Source organism: Physeter macrocephalus, chromosome 21 (assembly GCF_002837175.3).
Source record: "Physeter macrocephalus isolate SW-GA chromosome 21, ASM283717v5, whole genome shotgun sequence".
In the NCBI taxonomy this organism is placed as follows: domain Eukaryota; kingdom Metazoa; phylum Chordata; class Mammalia; order Artiodactyla; family Physeteridae; genus Physeter; species Physeter macrocephalus.
The window spans coordinates 89034672-89060185 of NC_041234.1; the positions used below are offsets into that span (position 1 = coordinate 89034672).

The 25514-nt window shown below is 34.9% G+C and overlaps 1 protein-coding gene across 1 annotated transcript in view; it reads left to right on the top strand.

Moving 5' to 3' along the window:
* The first annotated feature begins 217 nt into the window (after window positions 1-217).
* Window positions 218-25514, top strand: part of HTR2C (5-hydroxytryptamine receptor 2C) — a 120086-nt gene continuing 94789 nt past the window's right edge. The window contains exons 1-2 of the mRNA XM_024128117.2: window positions 218-252; window positions 4586-4899. Of these exons, the coding sequence (XP_023983885.1) occupies window positions 218-252; window positions 4586-4899 (349 nt within the window). The remainder of the gene's footprint in view (window positions 253-4585; window positions 4900-25514) is intronic.

Below are 25514 nucleotides of genomic sequence, written 5' to 3' on the forward strand. Positions count from 1 at the left end.
ATATGCTTGCTTGTTTGCTAAATTTAGTATTGATTATTTCTTATCACTTAATAAATATATTTACTTTTATTTAATCGAAGGTTATTAAAGTTATTTAAACTTTTAACTAACTCTCTTTTTCTTTTTTCTCTCCTCAGAAAGGATGGCATAATGAATCCAGTCTGTTAAATTTCCTCTTCTCAATTTTAAACTTTGGTTGCTTAAGACTGAAGCAATTATGGTGAACCTGAGGAAGGCAGTGCACTCGTTCCTGTAAGGATGTTACTACCTATTATTTTTTTTAAATAACTTTTCATAGTAGTTTGCTCAAAAATGTTAAAAAGGTTTTTATATGATTATTCAGCTATATTTGCCTCAATCTGTATAAATGACTTGCATTCCAATAGACTAATATTACTGGTGTTTTCTATTCAAAAACAATAAATGGGAAAAAAAACAATAACTTGAACTCCAATTAAACACCCACTCATATGTTCAAACAAGTAATATCATTCAAAAATAATTCTGATACTTGTGGTTGCTTTCTGTATGGTTAAAATGTAGAAATGAGAAAGGTTCTTTCCTCTTCCTTCCTGCATGAATTAAACAGCCAAGAGAATAAATGTCTTTACAAGTCTCTGGTTTTATGAAAAATAGTTAAGGTTGCAAAAGAATGAGCGAGAAGTCAGGGAATAGGGGTTGGAGGATGTAGCTGGACAGGATGTAGCCTTGAAACAATGAACCAGTAGTTAAAGTCAATAGAACATAACATAAAAGTGATAAGAAAAGCATTGAATTCAAGCACTAAGCAATTCAAAACATGATCTAATCCAGGTATATCTTCTTTTTAACTTAGTAAAAGGTTGGGTTGCTTTCTTCTAAACCTACTCTTTGAGGAATGGGGGCATGGAAAACAAGATCCAGGGCTCTGTAAACTCTGATCAGTACAACTGAGAAGGCTTGAATCGCCTTGCTCCTGCACAATCTCCTCTGTGATTTCTATAAAAGTGCTCACTGAGGAAAAAGTTTACAGAGCAGTGTAGATATAAAGTACATCAACACTGGATCCTCTGCAATATGCACCATTATAGCCCATCTTGGATGTCACTGTACATTGTAGTGATGATAGTCTCAAGGATATGTGATTCTAAGAAAACTAGAGCAGAGAGGAAAAGGAAAGGGTGAAGGACAGTGATAAAGAAGGGAAAAGAAGAGCCAGGTCTGGGAAAATGAAAGGACAAATGTTCCTACTCCATGTGCCTGCGCCAACTTAGTATATAGCCCTTGATCCATATACCAAATTCAGGCCTACCTTAAAGGGTACCAAATTATTCTGCTATGGAATTAAAGAATTCACATAGAATTTTTTCCATTACATTAAGAGAAACAAGGGATCATTCATTTCTTCTAATAACGCCCATTGTCATATGCCATGCAAAAACTCAGTAGATTTAAAATGTACTCAGACTTTTAAATCAAATTTTAATTTTGTTTATCTACTAAGAATGTCAGATATTTTCATTCAAAACTTAGTAGCAATGAATGTTATTTGAATTGTTCAGATAGAAATTGTGATTTTTGTGTACGTATTTTATGAGACTTCTGTGGGCTTAACAGCAATCAACATAAGCTTTAGAAACAAGACCTAGATTACTTCTCTTCTGTAAAAGGACTGTATGTTTTTCACTGAGCATGTACATGTTAGAAATTAGGTTTAATTAGAATACAGCCAATTCTTGATTACAATACTGTAGAAAATAGGATTGACTGCAGTAAAAATCATAATAATTTGCTCATAAGTAGTGCTCAATAAGAATTTATTAAATTGAATTGAATTGAAACCAGGAAACTGAAGTAAAAACTCTGTCAGGATTTTTCCCAACACCATTACTTTATTTAATAATTCACAAAAGATATATTTAGGTTCTACAAGCTTCCTCAATAATTCAGTATTTGTCTCATGGACTCTTTAATAAAAAGTAAAAATATATTTGACCAGCAGAGGTAGGCAAGATAAATGTTTTAAGTGGTTTTCTACCCCAAAGTTCTAAGATACTCATAAAATTCATAATTGGACAGTTTTTCATGTACTTCTGTTATATACAATTTTATTTTGCATTCTTCTACCAATTTTACAGAAATGTGAAAGGATTTAGATGTTTTCACAATTTACTGAGAAAATTTGAAGTTGCACTGCATATCCTGTTAGGACCATATTATCTAGGCTTAAAAATAAATATATTTGTGATTCTGCAACTGATGATTGAAGATGCAGCATATTATTGTGAGCATAAAGTCTTGTGGGACTACTTGAAATGATCATCAACTAATTTAAACCAGAATTTTTTTTTTAATTTCAGAAGAACATGTTTTTCAACAGCTAGGCCAGAAAAGACCTTGGATTTAAAATTACTATCTGAGCCAGTTCTGCATAAATAAGTACCTTCTTAAAATAAAACCAGGACTTAAATTCTTCACAAATTTTGAAGTACATTGAGTTAGGGCATAGCTACCACAAAATACTTTTGTTTAACTTTGAAGGCAGAAAGAAGGTAAGTTCCAACATTTACTGAGGGCCTATTACGACAAAGGTATTATTTTGAGACTTTACATATATCATTTAATTTTCACAACAATAATGGGATAAAGATCATCCTCATTGTAAAGATGAGGAAATTGATCTTCTGAAAGGTTAAGTGACTGGTCAAAAAAAATCATTTAGGTCATGTAGCCAGGACATTGGCCACATGCCAAATGCAACAAATACAGTGACAGAATAATCAAAGCTGAAAGCAAATACCTTGCTTCTATTTATTTGGTCCTTTATTTCAACAATTTCTATTCACTTTAATCACAAATTAATTATTATATAGATTTTTTGAATCACATATTATTTTAGCTTATTTTTTATGTCCCAGGAAAAAAGAATACATCCAGCGTTGGAAAGAATTTAATGATTACTTCTCATTATTTGAAAAAAATTACTATGTATGTCTCCCACCGACATGATGCTTAGGATATCAGGTAGCTTTGACTAATGAGGAAGTAGTTTTAAGCTAAATGTCCGAAGTACTAGTTTTCACCCCTTGTAGAATGAGAAAGTCAAAATATTTTCATGATTTCTTCATTACATTAAAATATATAAAGTATATTAACAAGATATTAAGATAAATAATGTTTAAACATGGTAGGAAATTATTATTTTACTTAAGTTTAAATAAGGCCAATTTTTCAGGTTCAGTGTTCCAGTTTTGGTTCAGAAAGTATGGGGGGGGTGTGTGTGTGTGTGTGTGTGTATAATATTATAGATACAATTATGATAATCATAATCATCTAGTGTTACTACTGCAAGTTTCTCTGATGATTGATAATAAGTGATAGTCAATCTAATCACACATATATTTTCCCTGTAGAAATAATATTTTTAGCTCAAAGAACAAGTGAATGAGATAATGAAATCAAAACTTTTACATGGAGAACTCACAGACTCTGGATTTTGTAATGTCATGTGTTCCATCCCCCACACAATTTTCTTGCATAGAGAATTGGTTAGCACATATTGTACCAGTAGAGGAAATTTTCTTCTCTATAAATAATATCAGGGTTTAACAACTAGTACATATAGTATAGTTGTTGCTTAGTATTCATTAAATAACTATTACTGAACATAGAATACACATAAGACAGTCATTCACAGATAATAATTCTTGCTTTTAAGCAGGAAATATTGAATATACTTATCTTTCTTGTTTATCTTATTAAGGAAAATAAATATTAGTTTCATTAGACACTTTAGGGACTTACATTAATGTATGAAACCTGAATAAATCTCATATCACCATCAGGGGAAATTAATTTGGAATGTACAAAACATAATCACGTCTGTCTCTCTTGCATTAGTCTGCCACTTGGCCTGAAATTCCTACCAGTAAAACTCTACATAAGTACCATCATGAGAGGTGTACATTTTAAATGACGTAAGAGATTTCTTTTCCAGCATAGGAAAGCAGCAAACCCATAGGAGTTAATTATCACCACAAATCATTTTCTAACCTAGAACACCACCAGAAAACATAGGACAGAAATGGGGAGAGTGTCAGGTAGAAGGAAAATTTACAGGACAGATATTAAGAAATTATGGGCCAGCATAAAGTCACTCAGCAAGTCAAACAATACTGTGGTTTCACATTGAGGGTAGAGAGTAAAAGGCTAAAACACAGGCTTTTAATTCAACGAGACTTGAGTACAGACCCTGCCCATGCTACTTACTGGCTATATTTCCTTGAGAAAGTTACTTAACTTCTCTGAACCTCAGTCTCTCCTTATACATAATAGATATAAATCAGTACTGACTTCATGAGGATGTTGTATGAGATCAAATGAGATTATACATATATATTTCAGTAAGCTAAGTGCCTGACTCATATTAAGCATTCAATAAAAGTATTTGGGGGAGAGAAAGAAGAGATACTGAGGTTTAATTGAGAGTAGAAATGATGATGATGATAATAATGATTGTTAAAGGAAAAGCAGTTGTTTTATATAAGTAATTTATTAGGTACAAGCAATATAATATATACCTGATTATTTTTTTCTTAATTTTCAGTGTGCACCTGATTGGCCTATTGGTTTGGCAATGTGATATTTCTGTGAGCCCAGTAGCAGCCATAGTAACTGACATTTTCAATACCTCCGATGGTGGACGCTTCAAATTCCCAGACGGGGTACAAAACTGGCCAGCACTTTCAATCGCCATAATAATAATCTTGACAATAGGTGGCAACATTCTCGTTATCATGGCAGTAAGCTTGGAAAAGAAACTGCACAATGCCACCAATTATTTCTTAATGTCCCTAGCCATTGCTGATATGCTAGTGGGACTACTTGTCATGCCACTGTCTCTGCTTGCAATCCTTTACGGTAAGTACAAATTTATTAGTATTTTGATCTCAGATCATGTCATAAATCTGTGGCAGGTATCATAAAAAATCAGAAAGTTAATTATTCTCGCATCATTTGGAAAATAAAGAAAAAAGAAAATTGTGTGACAGAATAAATCGGATGTGTGTATCATATTTATTAAATAAATCAGTAGCAGACTCTTGACAAAGCAAAACAAATGTTTTATATTAAAATCATATATAGATACTCTATTGCTCAGTGTCATTTGTAAACAATGACAATTGCCTTCCAATATACAGAATGTGACAGTGAAAGAAACATGTGCCTACCCCTATGTTCTGGGCAGTACACATACCTAGTACCAGCTTTTATACAAAGAAGATGAAAGAAGCTCATCATCTTCATTTTTTTTTAACATCTTTATTGGAGTATAATTGCTTTACAATGGTGTGTTAGTTTCTGCTGTATAACAAAGTGAATCAGCTATATGTATAATATAGCCCCATATCACCTCCCTCTTGTGTCTCTCTCCCACTCTCCCTATCCCACCCCTCTAGGTGGTCACAAAGCACCGAGCTGATCTCCCTGTGCTATGCAGCTGCTTCCCACTAGCTATCTATTTTACATGTGGTAAATATATACATGTAAAATAGATAGCTATCTATTTTACATGTATATATGTCAATGCTACTCTCACTTCGTCCCAGCTTACCCTTCTCCCTCACTGTGTCCTCAAGTCCATTCACTACATCTGTGTCTTTATTCCTGTCCTGCCCCTAGGTTCATCAGAACGGTTTTTTTTTAAGATTCCATATATATGTGTTAGGATACGGTATTTGTTTTTCTCTTTCTGACTTACTTCACTCTGTATGACAGACTCTAGGTCCATTCACCTCACTAAAAATAACTCAATTTTGTTCCTTTTTATGGCTGAATAATATTCCATTGTATATATGTGTCACATCTTCTTTATCCATTCATCTGTTGATGGATACTTAGGTTACTTCCATGTCCTGGCTATTGTAAATAGAGCTGCATGAACATTGTGGTACATGACTCTTCAATTATGGTTTTCTCAGGGTATATGCCCAGTAGTGGGATTGCTGGGTCATATGGTAGTTCTATTTTTAGAATTTTAAGGAACCCCCATACTGTTCTCCATAGTGGCTGTATCAATTGTATACCTTCTTTGGAGAAATGTCTATTTAGGTCTTCTGCCCATTTTTGGATTGGGTTTTTTGTTTTTTGATATTAGCTGCATGAGCTGACTGCATATTTTGGAGATTAATCCTTTGTCATTTGCTTCACTTGCAAATAATTTCTCCCATTCTGACAGTTGCCTTTTCGTCTTGTTTATGGTTTCCTTTGCTGTGCAAAAGCTTTTAGGTTTCCTTAGGTCCCATTAGTATATTTTTGTTTATATTTCCATTTCTCAACATATCTGGCTGTGATTTATGTCACAGAGTGTTCTGCCTATGTTTTCCTCTAAGAGTTTTAGAGTGTCTGTCCTTACATTTAGGTCTTTAATCCATTTTGAGTTTATTTTTGCATACAGTGTTAGTAAGTGTTCTAATTTCATTCTTTAACATGTAGCTGTCCAGTTTTCCCAGTGCCACTTACTGAAGACATTATCTTTTCTGCATTGTATATTCTGGCGCCCTTTAACAAAGATAAGGTGGCCATATGTGCGTGGGTTTACCTCTGGGCTTTCTATCCTGTTCCATTGATCTATATTTGTTTTTGTGCCAGTACCATGCTGTCTTGATTACTGTAGCTTTGTAGTATAGTCTGAAGTGCGGGGGCCTGATTCCTCCAGCTCCTTTTGCTTTGGGTAGTATGGTCCTTTTCACAATGTTGATTCATCCCATCCAAGAACATGGTATATCTCTCCATTTGTTTGTATCATCTTTGATTTTTTCATCAGTGTCTTATACTTTTCTGCATACAGGTCTTTTGCCTCCTTAGGGAGGTTCATTCCTAGGTATTTTATTCTTTTGGTTGCAAGAGTAAATGTGAGTGTTTCCTTCATTTCTCTTTCAGATTTTGCATCATTACTGTATAGGAATGCAAGAGATTTCTGTGCATTCATTTTGTATCCTGCTACTTTACCAAATTCATTGATTAGCTCTAGTAGTTTTCTGGTAGCATCTTAGGATTCTCTATGTATAGTATCATGTAAACTGCAAACGGTGACAGTTTTACTTCTTTTCCAATTTGGATTCCTTTTATTTCTTTTTCTTCTCTGCGTGTTGTGGCTAAAACTTCCAAAACTATGATGAATAATAGCAGTGAGAGTGGGCAACCTTGTCTTGTTCCTGATCTTAGGGGAAATGGTTTCAGTTTTTCACCTTTGAGAACAATGTTGACTGTGGGTTTGTCATATATGGGCTCTATTAGGTTAAGGTAAGTTCCCTCTATGTCTACTTTCTGGAGAGTTTTTATCATAAATGGGTGTTGAATTTTGTCAAAAGCTTTTTCTGCATCTAATGAGATTATCATATGGTTTTTATCCTTCAATTTGTTAACACGGTGTATCACATTGATTGAATTGTGTATAATGAAGAATCTTTGCATTCCTGGGATAAACTCCACTTGATCATGGTGTATGATCCTTTTAATGTGCTGTTGGATTCTGTTTGCTAGTATTTTGTTGAGGATTTTTGCATCTATGTTCAACAGTGATGTTGACCTGTAGTTTTCATTTTTTATGGCATCTTTGTCTGGTTTTGGTATCAGGGTGATGGTGGCCTCATAGAATGAGTTTGGGAGTGTTCCTTCCTCCACAACTTCTTGGAAGAGTTTGAGAAGTAGGTGTTTGCTCTTCTCTAAATGTTTGATAGAACTCTCCTGTGAAACCATCTGGTCCTGGGCTTTTGTTTGTTGGAAGATTTTTAATCACAGTCTCAGTTTCAGTGCTTGTAAGTGGCCTGTTTATACTTTCTGTTTATTCCTGCTTCAGTCTCAGAATGTTGTTCTTTTCCAAAAATTTTTCCATTTCTTCCAGGTTGCGCATTTTTTTGGCATATAGTTGCTTGTAGTAATCTCTCGTGATCCTTCATATTTCTGCAGTGTCAGTTGTTACTTCTCCTTTTTCATTTCTAATTCTGTTGATTTGAGTCTTCTCCCATTTTTTCTTGATGAGTCTGGTTAATTGTTTATCAATTTTGTTTATCTTCTCAAAGAACCAGCTTTTGGTTCTATTGATCTTTGCTATTGTTTCCTTCATTTCTTTTTCTTTTATTTCTGATCTGATCTTTATGATTTCTTTCCTTCTGCTAACTTTGGAGTTTTTTTGTTCTTCTTTCTCTAATTGCTTTAGTTGTAAGGTTAGGTTGTTTGAGATGTTTCTTGTTTCTTGAGGTAGGATTGCATTGCTATAAATATTCCTCTTAGAACTGCTTTTGCTGCATCTCATAGGTTTTGGGTCATCGTGTTTTCATTGTCATTTGTTTCTAGGTATTTTTTGATTTCCTCCAAGATATGATCTATCCTGGAGAATGTTCCATGAGCACTTGAGAAGAAAGTATATTCTGTTGTTTTTGGATGGAATGTCCTATAAATATCAATTAAGTCTATCTTGTTTAATGTGTCATTTAAAGCTTATGCTTCCTTATTTATTTTCACTTTGGAATCTGTCCATTGATGAAAGTGGGATGTTAAAGTCCCCTACTATTATTGTGTTATTGTTGATTTCCCATTTTATGGCTGTTAGCATTGCCTTATGCCTTGAGGTGCTCCTATGTTGGGTGCATAAATATTTACAATTCTATGTCTTCTTCTTGGATTGATCCCTTGATCATTATGTAGTGTCCTTCTTTGTCTCTTGTAATAGTCTTTATTTTAAAGTCTATTTTGTCTGATATAAGAATTGCTACTCCAGCCTTCTTTTGATTTCCATTTGCGTGGAATATCTTTTACCATCCCCTCACTTTCAGTCTGTATGTGTCCCTAAGTCTGAAGTGGATCTCTTGTAGACAGCTTATATACGGGTCTTGTTTTGTATCCATTCAGCCAGTCTATATGGTTTGGTTGGAGCATTTAATCCATTTACATTTAAGGTAATTGTTGATATGTATGTTCCTATTACCATTTTCTTAATTGTTTTGGGTTTGTTTTTGTAGGTCTTTTCCTTCTCTTGTGTTTCCTGCCTAGAGAAATTCCTTTAGCATTTGTTGTAAAGCCGATTTGGTGGTGCTGAATTCTCTTAACTTTTGCTTGTCTTTGACGATTTTAATTTCTCCGTTGAATCTGAATGAGATCCTTGGTGGGTAGAGTAATCTTGGTTGTAGGTTTTTCCCTTTCATCACTTTAACTATGTCCTGCCACTCCTTTCTGGCTTGCAGAGTTTCTGCTGAAAGTTCAGCTGTTAACCTCATGGGAATTCACTTGTATATTATTTGTTGCTTTTCCCTTGCTGCTTTTAAAATTTTTTCTTTGTACTTAGTTTTTGATAGTTTGATTAATATGTGTCTTGACATGTTTCTCCTTGGATTTATCCTGTATGGGATTCTCTGTGCTTCCTGGACTTGATTGACTGTTTCCTTTCCCATGTCAGGGAAGTTTTCAACTATAATCTCTTCAAATATTTTCTCACTCCCTTTTTTTTATCTTTTCTTCTGGAACCCCTGTGATTTGAATGTTGTTGCCTTTAATATTGTCCCAGCAGTCTCTGAGACTGTGCTCAATTCTTTTCATTCTTTTTTCTTTATTCTGCTCTGTGGTAGTTATTTCCACTATTTTATCTTCCAGGTCACTTATCCGTTCTTCTACCTCATTTATTCTGCTATTGATTGCTTCTAGAGAATTTTTAATTTCATTTACTGTGTTGTTCATCATTGTTTGGTCTTTAGTTCTTCTAGGTCCTTGTTAAACGTTTCTTTTATTTTCTCCATTCTATTTCCAAGATTTTGGATCATCTTTACTATCATTACTCTGAATTCTTTTTCAGGTAGACTGCCTATTTCCTCTTCATTTGTTTGGTCTATTGGGTTTTTACCTTGCTCCTTCATGCTGCATATTTCTCTGTCTTCTCATTTTGTTTAAAATACTGTGTTTGGGGTCTCCTTTGTGCAGGCTCCAGGTTCATAGTTCCCGTTGTTTGTGGTGTCTTCCCCCAGTGGGTGAGGTTGGTTCAGTGGCTTGTGTAGGCTTCCTGGTGGAGGGGACTGGTGTCTGTGTTCTGGTGGATGAGGCTGGATCTTGTCTTTCTGGTGGTCAGGGCCGCATCTGGCGGTGTGTTTTGGAGTGTCTGTGAACTTAGTATGATTTTAGGCAGCCTCTCTGCTAATGCATGTGGTTGTGTTCCTGTCTTGCTAGTTGTTTGGCATGGCACATCCAGCACTGGGGCTTGCTAGCCCTTGTGGTGAACTGGGTCTTAGTGTTGAGATGGAGACCTCTGGGAGAACTCTTTCCAATTGATATTATGTGGGGCTGGGACGTCTCTGGTGGTCCAATGTCCTGAACCCGGCTGTCCCACCTCAGAGGCTCAGGCCTGACACCAGGCTGGACCACCAAGATCCTGTCAGACACACAGCTCAGAAGAAAAGGGAGAAAAAAAGAAAGAAAAATAATAATAATCGTAATAATAAATAAATAAATATTAAAATAAAATAAGAATTTAAAAAAAGAGAGCAACCAAACCAATAAAGAAATCCACCAATGATAACAAGCGCTGAGAACTATACTACGATAAACATAAGAAATCAGAAAAAAGTCAGTCACATTCAGCAAACCCCAAGTCTACAGTTGCTCCCAAAGTCCACCACCTCAGTTTTGGGATGATTCATTGTCCATTCAGGTATTCCACAGATGCAGGGTACATCAAGTTGATTGTGGAGATTTAATCCACTGCTCCTGAGGCTGTATGGAGAAATTTCCCTTTCTCTTCTTTGTTCACACAGCTCCTGGGGTTTAGCTTTGGTTTTGGCCCCACCTCTGCATGTAGGTCGCCCTCAGCATCTGTTCTGGCCCAGACAAGACGGGGTTAAAGCAGCAGCCGATTAGGGGGCTCTGGCTCACTCATGCCGGGGGGTGGGAGGGGTACAGTAGTTATAATTGGAATGTGGGGCGAGCCTGCAGCAGCAGAGGCTGGCATGACGTTGCAACAGCCTGAGGCACACCGTGCGGTCTCTCAGGGAAGTTCTACTTGGATCAGAGGACCCTGGCAGTGGCGGGCTGCACAGGCTCCCAGGGGGCTGTGGATAGTGACCTGTGCTTGTACACAGGATTCTTGGTGGCTGCAGCAGCAGCATTAACGTTTCATGCCGGTCTCTGGGGTCCAAGGTGATACCCATGGCTTGCGCCCATCTCTGGAGCTCGTTTAGGTGGTGCTCTGCCTTCTGTGGGCAGACAGGGAAGGAATCCCCTCTCCTCGCACATGCTGAAACAATGGTCTCTTGCCTCTTAGGCAGGTCCAGACTTTTTCCCGGACTCCCTCCTGGCTAGCTGTGGTGCACTAGCCCCCTTCAGGCTGTCTTCATGAAGCAAACCCCCGCCCTCTCCCTGGGATCTGACCTCCGAAAGCTAAGCTTCAGCTCCCAGCCCCCAGCCGCCCCAGCAGGTGAGCAGACAAGCCTCTCAGGCTGGTGCATGTTGGTCAGCACCGATCCTCTGTGCAGGAATCTCTCCGCTTTGCCCTCTGTACCCCTGTTGCTGTGCTCTCCTCCGTGGCTCCAAAGCTTCCCCCATGCCCACCCCTTGTGTCTCCCAGTGAAGGGGCTTCCTAGTGTGTGGAAGCTTTTCCTCCTTCACAGCTCCCCCCCAGAGGTGCAGGTCCCATCCCTATTCTTTTGTCTCTGTTTTTTCTTTTTTCTTTTGCCCTACCCAGGTACATGGGGAGTTTCTTGCCTTTTGGGAAGTCTGAGGTCTTCTGCCAGCATTCAGTAGGTGTTCTGTAGGAGGTGTTCTACATGTAGATGTATTTTTTATGTATTTGTGGGGAGGAAGGTGATCTCCTCGTCTTACCCCTCTGCCATCTTGAAGGTTCCCAAGGCTCATCATCTTTAAAAACATAATTTAAGTAATCTTCTTAAATGTTGACAAACTAAGTGCTTGGCACATAATAAGCACTCAATAACAGCTATTCTTCTTCTTAGAGTCTATAATTCATGTTTTTAAAAGGAGACAGGGATAAAAATTAATTACTAGTTATATAAGTTCAAGGTCCTATTATCACAATAAAAATTCAAGCATTGAAAGTTTTGATATATGATTTTAGAGAGCTTTTAATTTTCCTTTTGATTTTCTGCCATATCTTTGCCCTATTCGTTTTAACCTAACTTTTGTTTCTAGCTAATATTTATTAAGAACAATCAAAACCACTTATACTATACTGCAAAGTTTCTTTCCTAGGGAGTTGGAGAACCCAGTTTGAATTTCATTGCCGATATGCTCATCTCACAAGGGAGTGAAATAGACTCCCTTTTCCCTGGAGTGTATAATGGAATTAGACTGGAAGGACTAATACTGAAAGTGTATCTAGTTCTCAAGTCCTAAAAGAAGATTACTGCATCTAGAAAATAATCTCTCATGGAACTTACAAATTAATTATCCTGTTCTAAATACACAGCGGTAATAGATTGTCTCAATAGGCATTTTATAAATAGTGTACTCAGGAAATATGCTTTCCTTATATTTACTGAGTTTGAATGATGCATTAATCTCAAAGTATAAGTATTTTACCTTCTCTGTGAGCATTTTACCACACTATAGCTCCAAATTATGTAAGAAAATGTCATTGGAATGAATGTGCTTTAGAAGGTACACTTTGTCTTGTGGTGTCTATTTCATTTTGCCAGTTTCTCCCTTAAAAATATATGGGTGGTCAAAAAATGGCATCAGCATAAATCCAAATATCCTAACACATCCATCACCACACCCCCAAGCAATAAAGAACAACAAAAACAAATAAAACTACACAATACCACCACCTAATTTGGAGAACATCCAAATTCCAAATTATCTGTAAGCAGAAAATAAATAAGAGATCACAATGAGCTCTCTATTAGGCTCCCACCATGTGCTGTTGTGAAGAGGAAGGGCAGTCCAGTAAATACTAGATGAAAGAGAGAGGAGGAAAGCTAGTAGGAAGCCTAAGATTGATCTAAAATCATCATAAGAAAGAAAGTCTACCCCAAGTATGAAAATTCTGAGAAACTTCTCTGGAAGCTCATCCTTTAGAGAATTGACTTAGAAGTGTACATAGGACTCAAGAAAGCAGTGTTGGAGAGGAACTCTTTGGAGATAGAAAAGGGTTAAAAGGGAGAGGTGACTTTTGGAAAAAAATGCACAGTGAAGGGAAAAAGAAACAAGAGGGGAAATTTCATCATCTTACAAGACAAAAAAATGTCAACATGTAAGAACCCATCAACCCTCCCCCCACTGCCCTCCACTGTACCCCAAAAGTCCTCTAATAAAGAAATCATACTTTGTTACATGAAGAGAAAAGGGTGCTCCAGAGCTTGGAATCTTGAAAACTACCCACAAACTGCCAGCCATGGAAACCACCCACAAACTGCTAGCCATGTTCATACAAATTCAAAGATGCAGCCAACTTTCATCTATACCAAGCTACTATAAAAAGAAAGCAGAACATGAGAATTAAAAAAGCCATTTGATGAAAGTTCCCACAAATAAAGAATGATCAAAAAACAAGAAAGCTGCAACAAAATACTTCAAGATAAACTAAATTTTCTCAAACATTTAAAGATATATCTATAAAAAAAAAAAAAACCCTTGAAGTAGAAATCTAAAAACTAAGAAAAGAAATGGATAAAAAAATTGGTCAACATAAAGCAAAAGTTGATTGAACCCAGGAGAATAAAATAGGAGAAAAAGATAAAATCATATTGGAATGAACATTAAATTAAAAGTACCTAAAGAAGAATAGATTAATATGAAAACTTAATAAGGGGAACTAAAGAAAAACAGGGAGGGCTTCCCTGGTGGCGCAGTGGTTGAGAGTCCGCCTGCCGATGCAGGGGACGCGGGTTCGTGCCCCGGTCTGGGAAGATCCCACATGCCATGGAGCGGCTGGGCCTGGGAGCCATGGCCGCTGAGCCTGCGCATTCGGAGCCTGTGCTCCGCAACGGGAGAGGCCACAATAGTGAGAGGCCCGCGTACCGCAAAAAAAAAAAAAAAAAAAAAGAAAAACAGGGAAACAACAGAAAGAATGAAAATGAGATGAAGAAAGAGAGGCCACAAAGGTGAGAGGCCCGCGAACCGAAAAAAAAAAAAAAAAAAAAAGAAAAACAGGGAAACAACAGAAAGAATGAAAATGAGATGAAGAAAGAAGTAAAAGAGGTCAAAAAGAAAGTGTTTGAGATGGAAGACCAGCAAATAAAAGATCTAATGTGTGTATAATGAGAATCCTTGAAAAGAAAAAAATATAATGGAACAGAATTAATATTTAGAACTATAATCCTGGAAAGTTTTCCAGAAATAAAAGAGGGTCTAAATGTACATATTGATAGGGCCAACCCAGTGCCAAATATTTGACCTGGAACAATCAACTCTGAGATATACCTGAGACATTAGTTTTAAATAGAAAGAAAAATCTTCAGGCAAAAATAAGAAATAATTTACAAAAGCAAGAGAATTAGACTGGCTTCATAATTTTAAAAAATAACAAAGCAACACTGAAGCAATATTTTTATAAAAGTCAACCATTTATAGGATATTCTTTCAAAAGTAAATCTATAAAGACAGAAAACAGATCATTAGTTTCCAGGGTCTGAACGTGCGATGCTGACTCCAAAGGGGCATTTACTTTGGTAGTATGGAACTGTTCTATATCTTGATTGTGGTAGTGGCTGTCTATATATTCCTCAAAATTTAAAAAACTATATATTCTAGTATGCAGTTTTAAAAGGGTGAATTTTACTGTGTGTAAGTTATACCTGAAATTTTAAAAAGAAAAATACTCAAATAAAGTTTCAAACCAAGATTTTGTATCCAGACAAGTTGGCCATCAAGGCTGTAAAAAGTTTAATATTTTTTAAACCCAGAGAATTCTGAACCCATAAGTCCTTCTTAAGAAATTGAATAATGGATAAGATTCATCTCACAAAGGGATGATTGGGAACTTTTCCTCAAAAAGATGGATCATGAGTGTTTAATATATTTAATTTTAGAGCTAAGACAGAAATAAAGGTGGTATAAAGGCATAAGAATACTGTCATATCTTATATGATATATATTATTTGTTATATACTCTAACAACTTAGAAGCAATGCAACTAAAAATTGGGAAGAAAAGAGAAAGAGAAAGAGAAAGAAGAAAGTAGAATAATTTCATTGATTTTTCTATAAACAAAAGATGGGTGTTAATTTATATGACTCCAAAAAATGGCAAACCAGAAAAACTAGATTTCATAAGAAAACAGAGGTCTAAGAGTATTAAACAGGATGTAAAGAAAATATGATATAAACATGATATAAGGTTAACCACTAGAACAAAAAGACAAACCTATCTAAAACCAAAAGAAATGCAATTAATAGAGTAAAAAAAAAAAAGTCAAGTAGAGGAAGAAACACAAGAAAATAAAACAATGCTCTCAACATTATACCATGATACAATGACAGAGTTGAAAACAAACATACCAGTAATAGCAATACACTTGTATGAACCTAACTTACCATTAAAAATAAAAGATTTTCAAGCTGGCTTACAACAAATTACCCAACTATACTCTCTATATTTAGAGGAATTCATAACCCAGGGAATCATAATGGTTAAAATAAAGGGATGGGCAAAGGTATACTAAGCAAATAGAAACACTAAGAAAACAGAAATTGTGATGTTGATATCTGACAAAGTACATTTTAAATGAAAAATTTAAAAAAACAGTAAGAGTAAAAAAAAAAAAAAAAAAGATGCTTTTTTTCCCCAAAAAGGATGCTTATTTATGATAAAAAGCTGCAATTAACAAGTATATAGCAGTTAAGAATATCTATGCCCCCAATAACACAGCAATGCTCTTTTAAAAGCAAAAACTAAAGAACATGGAAGGATACATTTATGGATACATTCTACTAATGGGAGACTTTAACATATCATACTCAGCACAAAAAAACTGGACATGTAGGTCTTATGGATGTATATTAAACTTTATACCCTTATCATAGAAAGTATACATTCTTCACGAGTTCATGGAACACTCACAAAAATTAATTATCCATTAGGCCACAAAGAAAATATTAGAAAAGTAAAACTATTATGAAAAATACTTTCTGATAAGAACACAATAACGCTAGAAAGTATTAACAACAAAAGTTTAAAGACCATCTGATCTTGAAGTTATAACAAATTTTAAACAACTGTTGGTCAAAAGGACAAATGCAAACTGAAATTACAGACTGCTTTAGAAATATGATAGAATACACACTACATATCAAAATCTATAGAATATACTTAAGCAATGATCAAAGGAAAACTCATAGCCCTCATCACCTTTGTAAGTAAAAATGAAGGTATACAAATGAATTAAATTCCTAGAAAGCAACCTTGAAGAAGAAGTGCAAAGTAACTCAAAAGAAAGCACAAAGAAACAAACTAAAGATAAAAGCAGAAATTAAGTAGGTAGAGAATAGAAAAACAATATACCTAATTAATAAATCAAAATCCTGCTTTTTTAAAAGGCAACTTTTATTTTTGTTTTGTTTTGTTTTGTTTTTTTGTGGTACGCGGGCCTCTCACTGCTGTGGCCTCTCCCTTTGCGGAGCACAGGCTCCAGACGCGCAGGCTCAGCGGCCATGGCTCACGGGCCTAGCCACTCCGCGGCATATGGGATCTTCCTGGACCGGGGCGCGAACCCAGTTCCCCTGCATCGGCAGGCGGACACGCAACCACTGCACCACCAGGGAAGCCCAAAAGGCAACTTTTAAACAAAATAAAAACACTAGCTAACTGAAACAAGGAAAAATGAAGAAACATAAATATTCAAAATAAGAAATAACAAGGAAAATAACCATTGAAGCAAAGTAAATTTTAAAAATTAGATTACTTTGTAGGTTTATATGCAAATCAATTGAGAACATTTAAAAAAACAGGTGGTTTCCCAGGGAAAATCAGGTTAGCAAAATTGACCTCATTAGATATAGAAAGAAAGAGAACAATTTCAGTAGAAGAAATAAAGTTATCAAGGACCTACCACACACAAAAAACATCAGATACAGATAGTTTCACTAGGGAATTCTTTAAAACGTTTGAAGAACAGATAGTTGTAATATTCCATAAATTGTTTAAGACCATTGAAAAAATTTTTTAAAACCTTCCTAATTCTTATATGAAGCAAGCATAGGTTTAACACATAAACCAAATAAAGACAAAGCACAAAGAAGGAATATTATAGACTAACATCACTTATAACAAAAATTTTTTATAAACAATTGGCAAACAGAATCCAATGTCACATTAAAAAATATTATATGATGAACTGGGATTAATTCCAGTAACACTATGTTGGCCCAATATTAGGGAATCCCTTAATAAAACATATTAATATATAATATCAACATTATTACTACTTAATATTTATTAATAGTTAAAGCTAAAAATATTATCAATATTGATACAATTATAATATTAACACAGCATTATATTTATAACATTAACATTAAAATATAGTTTTTAAAGTATGTGATTTAGCTCTAAAGATGTTGAGTGAAAAAGCCTTTATCCTAAGCATTCTAGAAAAGCTAGAGTTAATGGAAATAAACATGTGATAAATAGAATCTTTCTGATTTCTTTGAATTGGTTAACAAATAGTAGAAGATAATCTTCTCATGTACCTAACATATATCCAAAATTTGCATACCTAGAGTTCATTCTCAAAATGAAACAATTTTCTTATTTGTGTAAAGGTGGTACCACATTCCTAGATAAATGATGTACTAAGCTCTAGGACATTGGTACTTAGTGTTCACCGAAACCAGATGCCACTATCTTGCAGCTCTTTATCTGACTTCTGCCTGCAGGTGAGTTTTGTTTTACCCTAACCAATGATTTTTAAACTTTGTAAATTGAGTATCTTTTATTCAATTGTGTATTGGTTCCAACTTTGCTGTGTTTCTACTACTCCCCATTTTCTTACACCTCGCTGCCTTACTCACTGATTATAAACCTACCTGGTCCCTAAAAGCATTTAAGTTTGTGACAGGACTCACAGCTTGTGGGCACAAAAGAAACAACCTTGATATCAATACCCTAAATTCACTGGCTTGTTATCCCCATGTGCTAACAAAGTTACTCCAATCCCCTAGAAAGATACACACCTTCCCTCCAAATACTTCTAGAAGTCCCCAGGAGTTATCTCACATGTGATCATGTGAGATCTCAAATAAATCAATTTGCATCACTCACTGTTGCAACCGTTCTGGGGCTTTCATCGAGCACGTATGTATCCACCGTCACCTGCCACCATTCACTATATCTGCTGATAATCCATCATCTCTCACTGGTCATCCATCATCGCCCACTGGGCATCCACCATCATTTGCTGGGCATCTGCTGAGTACCGCCCTGTCTGTTGGGAATCCACAATCTCCCACCAGGCATTGTGGTCTCTGCTGATGCTCTGCCATTTCACCACCCGTGCCTTCCATGAGAATGCTGCTTTACCTGTCTTGGGTGCTGTCACCTGGTATAGCCAAACCTACAAACCCTCAAGATACCACATGGTGCTGCATTTGCTTCAGTATTTATTATATTTAGTGTTCCTTGCAAAAATTAGGAATATGTAGCACACTTTGTTATCTAAACATGGAAAAAGCAATGCTGGTCCTTGCCCTCTTCACAAAATCCCTCTGTAAAACAACTCTTTTTTTTTTTCTTTTTTACTTACTGTAGTTTCCTCAGGGCTTACATTCTATAGGGCTGATCTAGAGTATATTTGCTGATGCCTTAATTTTTGTCCTCAGGCATCATCCACGTAAAAATTTCTCCCTGAAAGGCTAAGCAGTGACCTTCTCAGTCTTGTAACCCAGCATTTATCCCTGTATCTGGTATTTTTTAATGAACAAATGAAGGCTTCTTTCCCTCTTGCAAATCAATTCATAAGGTTAGATACTTGGGATAGCCCAGCCCCACACATCTACAACTGTGAATCTTTATTTTTTGGTTTAAATGTCTACTCCCAATATCCCCGGTCCCAATCCACATAGTCATTTCACTACAGGCTCTTTATCCTGGGGCAAAAATTTTCTTTACCAAGTAAATTTTAATTCCAAGTGTAAAAGGGAAGAATGGCATTCAGTATATTTACAGAAAATTACAGTGACATATATTAAAGAACACAGACCAGAGGTCCTGATTGTTGTTCTTACCTCTAGAGTCTGCTATTTCTAGTAATTCTTTGTACTTTCTTCTTTCCTCCTTAGAACAACTTTTGCAGATTACTTCTTTTATTCTCCAACAAATTCATAGTGTAGTTTTAGTTAACATTCCAGTTCTACTTGCAAAAATCATTTCACTACAGGCAGATAGGCAGCACTGTCTAAGCTCACTAATAACTAACACCTGAGTGCTGGCTCAGTGTTGGACCCTATTCTAAGTGCTATACATTTACTATCCCCATTTAACAGGTAGGGAAATCAAAGCACCCAGAATTTAAGTACTACCAATGATCTATTGCCAAGCTGGGAAAAATCCCCCTACATTTTCTACATTAACAGGAAACTCTCTTCTATCTTCTCAAGTTGGGTTTGGGTTTCCTGGTAGAGTACCCATTGCTGATGTTCTGAAGATTCACTTCATTTTATCCTTTACTTCTATTTGGCTAATCCCAAACACAATTCCTGATATAGGTATTTTGTGAGTTTGGAAAATCTCATTTTTTTTCATGGAAACGTTCACTGGTTTTATATCATGTTATGATGCACCAATTCCTAGAAAGCTAAATTCTCAGGTCTTATTTCCAAAGACTCTTTTCCCTAAACCGGTATGTGTAATCCAAGAGCCTTTTAACTTGGTTCCATGATGATGTTAAAGAAGATGATGATAACAATAATTATAATAGCTAACTTTAATTGAGCACTGTATGGGAAGGAAAACTTGTCTGGGGTCCTGCAAATTAAATTGACAAAAGACAGTTTAACAGGAGAAAGGGTTTATTACTTATGCATACTGAGTTCTTCATAGAAAAGAAGTGAAAACCCAAAGAAGCAGTTAGACCCCAAGGGTGTATGTATCATTTTAACAAAGAGAAATAAATTGTGGAGAAGTGACAAGACAAAGGAAAAGCAGTTTGGGATTCTAGGGGTGGTAAATTGTAGGAAGGTAAATATATGTGGAAAACTAATGGAAGATAAGGGTTACATTAGTAAGGTTTGTTATGAAGCCTCAATCTTGTGTAGTATGGGGTGATAAGTATGTCTCCAGTGATTGAGTCATTCTCCTCTTCCTGGTAGAGGTGGGGATGCAGACACCTTCACAAAGGGAAATTTATAACCTGACTTAAGGCAGAAACGGGGAGGGTCAGGAGATTTTCCTATATCGGCTCATTAGCCTTCAGCTCAAAATAATCCTTATGCCAAAGCGGCATATTTGGGGGATGGTATAGGTAGAACTTTACATTTTCCCCACTTTACAGATGACGAAAACTAAAGCACACAATTTACCTGATTTTAGGGCCACAAAAGGCTAATATCCATTCTCACTTAGATCAATGACATTAAGGGCCCCATTCCCCCTGCTACTCAGACTGATATTTTTGCCACTCATCCATGGAAATGTGGAACTTGCTATATCTTCCTTAAAAACCAAATGCTGATTCTTGCTTCTGTCTTGATACAGCTTTAGACACACAGAGTACCATAACTAAGAAAATAATCTCTTGTATATCCAGGAGTAATTTCTCCAAGCCCTACAATGATAACAATAGTTCACAGTTCTTTCACACATATCAGTGCTATACACCATCTTAGCTGATAGACACTCTTTTAGAAACATAGCTTTGCTCCAAGTAATTTCTGTTCAGTACATTTTAGACTCTATTAACATCCCCTACAGACACAGAGTTTGAAGGCCCAGGTTTCAATGCCTTTGTTGCCATGTGATTAGAAAATAGAATTAAGGGGGTGTGGGGGAAGGGCATAATATATCTTCAAATAGTTGAAGGCTCTTCATGGCTCCAAAAGGTAAAACCAAAATAAATGGTAAAAGATACAGAAAGAAGCAGATGAGGGTTCATTAAAATGTTCTTTATCAATGAAAAGTTCTATCTTTCAAAGAGAGGAACCACTCCATTACCGGAGGTTATATAAGGAACTTCTGCTTTGAATAGGAAGTTGCACTAGATACTTTCTGTGTTTCCTCCTCTGTTTTCAGATTGTATCATTAAGTTTCCTACTGATGTCACTTTGAACGAGTTACTTGGAGTCTGAAATTATCATTACAGAAGTAGAAGGAATGACAGGGAGATGAAAAGAAGAATTACTATTTTATACATCAGGGTTACATTTCACATGTGCTTTGAAGAGACCCTGGATGAAAAACCTACTCATTAATTATATATTATTATAACAACTCAGAAGACATTTTATCTCTTGTTGCCATCTAAGTGAACATAAAAGAAAATTTGCTTAGAATGAATGGACTGTATATCATCCAGAACCCTCACTCTTAAACATTATGAGATGAATAAGAATAGCCTACTTAGCCTTTATCTCAAAGGGCAGTAATTCAATCTTGAAAGCTGTCTTTCATATGCTAAGTAGAATTGCTTACAACGATGAATCTGAATTGTTCTCATTTATATCTATGTATTCCTAACACAGTGCTTGAACTGTGTAGTATCTGGGTTCTTGGACTAATTGTTAAAAGTTGATTTCTTTCTTTTCCTCCTTAGTCAAATTAAATTTCTATATTCTGCAAGTGCTAAAATTTGTTTCATTTTCCAAGTAAAAGATATCAGAAATCTAAAATCTTTGCACTTTAATTTTTCTGCATTCAAAATATAGCAAATGCAAGCTACTCACCCATTATTCACTAAGTTCCAAAACTACACTTCATAAATTGTTTTTCCATGACTTAATGCCATCGTTTCTTTTTAATAAGAATATCACCAAGACAGTCAAGGTTAAATGAGATTTTTTTCTAGTATGGATCTTCTCACTGAGAAATATTTCATAAAATAGGTAGTGAAAGCAGAATTTTAATTACCAGCCTATGTATCTTTATTTTTATTCTTTAATTACATGGCAAGAGATATTTGAGGGTCTTTATGGAAGTGTGTACAATTTCAAATGATCCCAAACCATTGTAGATTATTTATCACTGTTTACTATGTAATTATAAGATCAAAGCTACTGTGGATTTTTAACTCTATTCAGAATGAAGCAGGAAAGTAAGTATTCTGAATTAGTAGGTACACATGACATAACTACATCAGGACCCCTTCTGTAGAGCAAAAGTATTCCTTATTCTAGATCAAGATCATTTTGAAGCCCCAAAGAATTCACTAGCTAATAAAAAAAAAAAGTTTCTCCTCAAAATTATGTAGCAAAAACCTTGAAGGGGAACAAAAGGAAAGGCATTTAATATTTATTAGGCACTTATTCATTTTTCTACTTTATTTTAACACCATCTTATATACTCCCAGCTTAAAATTTCCATATTTGTAGGCAAAAAGGACTTTTCTGGGTTTCCTATTTTAGGAACAAGTACAGAAGAGGACGTTAAATATGCGCTATTGGACTAACAGATGAAGCTAACTTTCATGTATTTCATTTCAAATGGAAAATATACTCAAAACAGAGCACAGATAAATAATGAAAAGTAAAATCCTTATGTTCTTTGAAGTATTTCTCATGATGGGAGAGAATGAAGTCTCTAATTTTCAATTCCTCAAAAACCTAGGATTATAATCTCTGTATATACATGAATTTCATCAGTGGGTGGCATATAAACCATTGTAATCAACCAGGGTGTTCTCTAGGAGGGAAACTGGAGTAAAAAATAAAGATAATTATTTCAAATATTTGAATTATATTTTGCTTAGTTACCAATAAAAAGGAAACGGTTTAATAGAAAAATTATACAAAAGCTGAACATGAATATAAGCTAATCATATACACATTTGAATGTTGATGGTTTTATGTCCTTAGCTCCAATTCTGGCTAAGAAATACTGTGTTTTAACTATATCTTTTTGATCAAATGACTCCAATAATGCCATATTAATATTGTGACTATGCACAAATCAGTGGATATCTCTAAGAATTAGATTCTCCTTTATGAATGATTAGTTTTTATTGTGTACCTATCATGCTAAGTATTTTAACCTACATTACGTCACTTAGCATACACTTTATAGGTACTTATGACTATTAAAGACTGAAAGTGAAATTATTCAGTGAACTGTAAGCCTCTACAAGGTTTTAAGATATTATTATTTTTAGTATTACATTAAACCAAGTCTCTAAATTTAAATATAATGTGCATATGAAAATATAAACTATGTATTTCCACATCTACCAAAACAAATGTTCTGGAAGTATTTTCTTGGTTTAAATATAATATAATATAAAATATAATATAAATTTTCTATTTAATTATAATGAAGTAAGTAAGCTTCTTGTAGTTTAATTAGAGTAGGAAAATTAAAGGACCAGTTAGCCAAAACTTACTTCATTAAAAAATACAAGGCAATTTTTGAAGAACAATATTTCATAAATAACTTTTTTAGCATGCAATACTATGACAAATTACTCAATTAACTTTTACCATGGCTTACTCACCTAAAAGTTTAAATTTAGGTTAGTCACAATATTATTTTACACATGATTAGTGAACTCTAATTAAATTAGTTATATAAATGACTGAACAAAAGAGGGGAAATATAGTGAGAGAATCTGACTGTATTTAATTCTGATGTAAAATATTGCAGCACTGTAATTAAGAACTACCCTATTTTTACTGTGAAACAAACAAAAAATGAGTAAAAATATGACACTTGTAGCCCTACCTGATGTTCTCTTAGAATTTGCTTTTCAGACGTGTTAGGATTACTTGAAAAAAAAAGACAATTTAAACAGTACACAAAGGTGATAGTTAGTAGAAAAAATAAAAGAATACAGAAAGTAAAAGTGGTAGGTAGACTCACGTTGCTTTCTTACCTATTGCTTTTTTTAATTCATGCCTAATAGGGCAAAGCTATGGCCTAAGGAAATTATTATATGCTAACAAAACAATAACACAAATAAGACCAATAATAGTGATAGCTATGTCTATATTGGGTCCCAGCTATATGCCAAGCACTTTACTCAAATCTTATGATTTAACCTAAAAATATTACATAATGTAGGTGTTACAAATCATCTTTTACAGATGAGGAAATCTAGGTTCAGGTTGAACAACTGATTCAACCTCAAAGTTTATGCTCTTTTCAGTCTGCTTTGCTGTGTCACACAAATAATAGTAGTTTCTCAGATTTAATATTTCTACTTATATTATTCACTAAAACATCAAAACAGTCTTTTGTTACAGGTATCATTATCTATACTTAAAGCTTGGGAGAAAAAAAAATGCATATGTAGTGATTTCAAAACAGTGTGCTAAGAAGTAAAAATTATACAAGTGGTTTAATCATTTTTTCCCTTAAAGAAGAAGCCAACCCCTCACATATACCACATAAGGAATGACACATACGGAAAAAAGTCCAGGTCATTATTTTTCTGCTCAATTTCTTACCACTATGACAATATTTTTCTGGATTTTGAAAGACCAACTACTGCTAGTCACAAAAGATTCTTAATTATCTTTTACCCTTGTCAACTAAATGGAAATGATAGAGATATTTTCTATTGTATCATTTAACTTCCTTTGTTGAATTTTTCTACTATGTTTTTTGAATTTTCTTAGAGGTTGCTCCAGGTCTTATAATATGCATCTCTTTATTTTCATTCCTCTTAAAAAATTGAGATATAATTCATATGCCATAAAATTCACCTTTTTAAAGTATACAATTCAGTGGTTTTTAGTATATTCACAAAATTGGGCATTCATTATTATCTAATTCCAGAATATTTTCATCACCTCAAAAAGATGCCCCATACAAATTAGCAGTCACTCCCTATAATATGCATTTTAGCTCAAAGCAATCTTGTTAAGATTAATATTGAATTTCAATAGTATATAGAAACTTTGCACCAATATACTTCCATTCCTTCCCCCTTCTTTGTGCTATTATTGTCATACATATTGCATCTTATACATTATAACACATCAAAATAGTTTTGTAGTTATTGTTTTATGTAGTTGTCTTTTACATAATTTTTCATGTCTTTCACATTTAGGAGATAAGTGTTTTAATTCATATGAATTCAAGTTACCGTCTAGCCTTTCAATTCACCTGGAGGATTCACTTTAATAGGTATTGTAGGTCAAATATGCTGATGACAAATTCAATTTCTGTTTATCTAGAAATGTCTTTATTTTTCCTTCATATTTGAAGGATAGTTTTACTGGATATAGAATTCTTGGTTGACAGTATTTTTCTGTCAGCACTTTGAATATGTCATCCCAATGCCTTCTGGACTTGTTGGTTTCCAATGAGAAGTCAGCTCTTTTTCTTTTTTGGGTCATTTTACATATGTTGAGTCATTTACTTCTTGCTGTATTTAGAATTTGCTCCTTGTC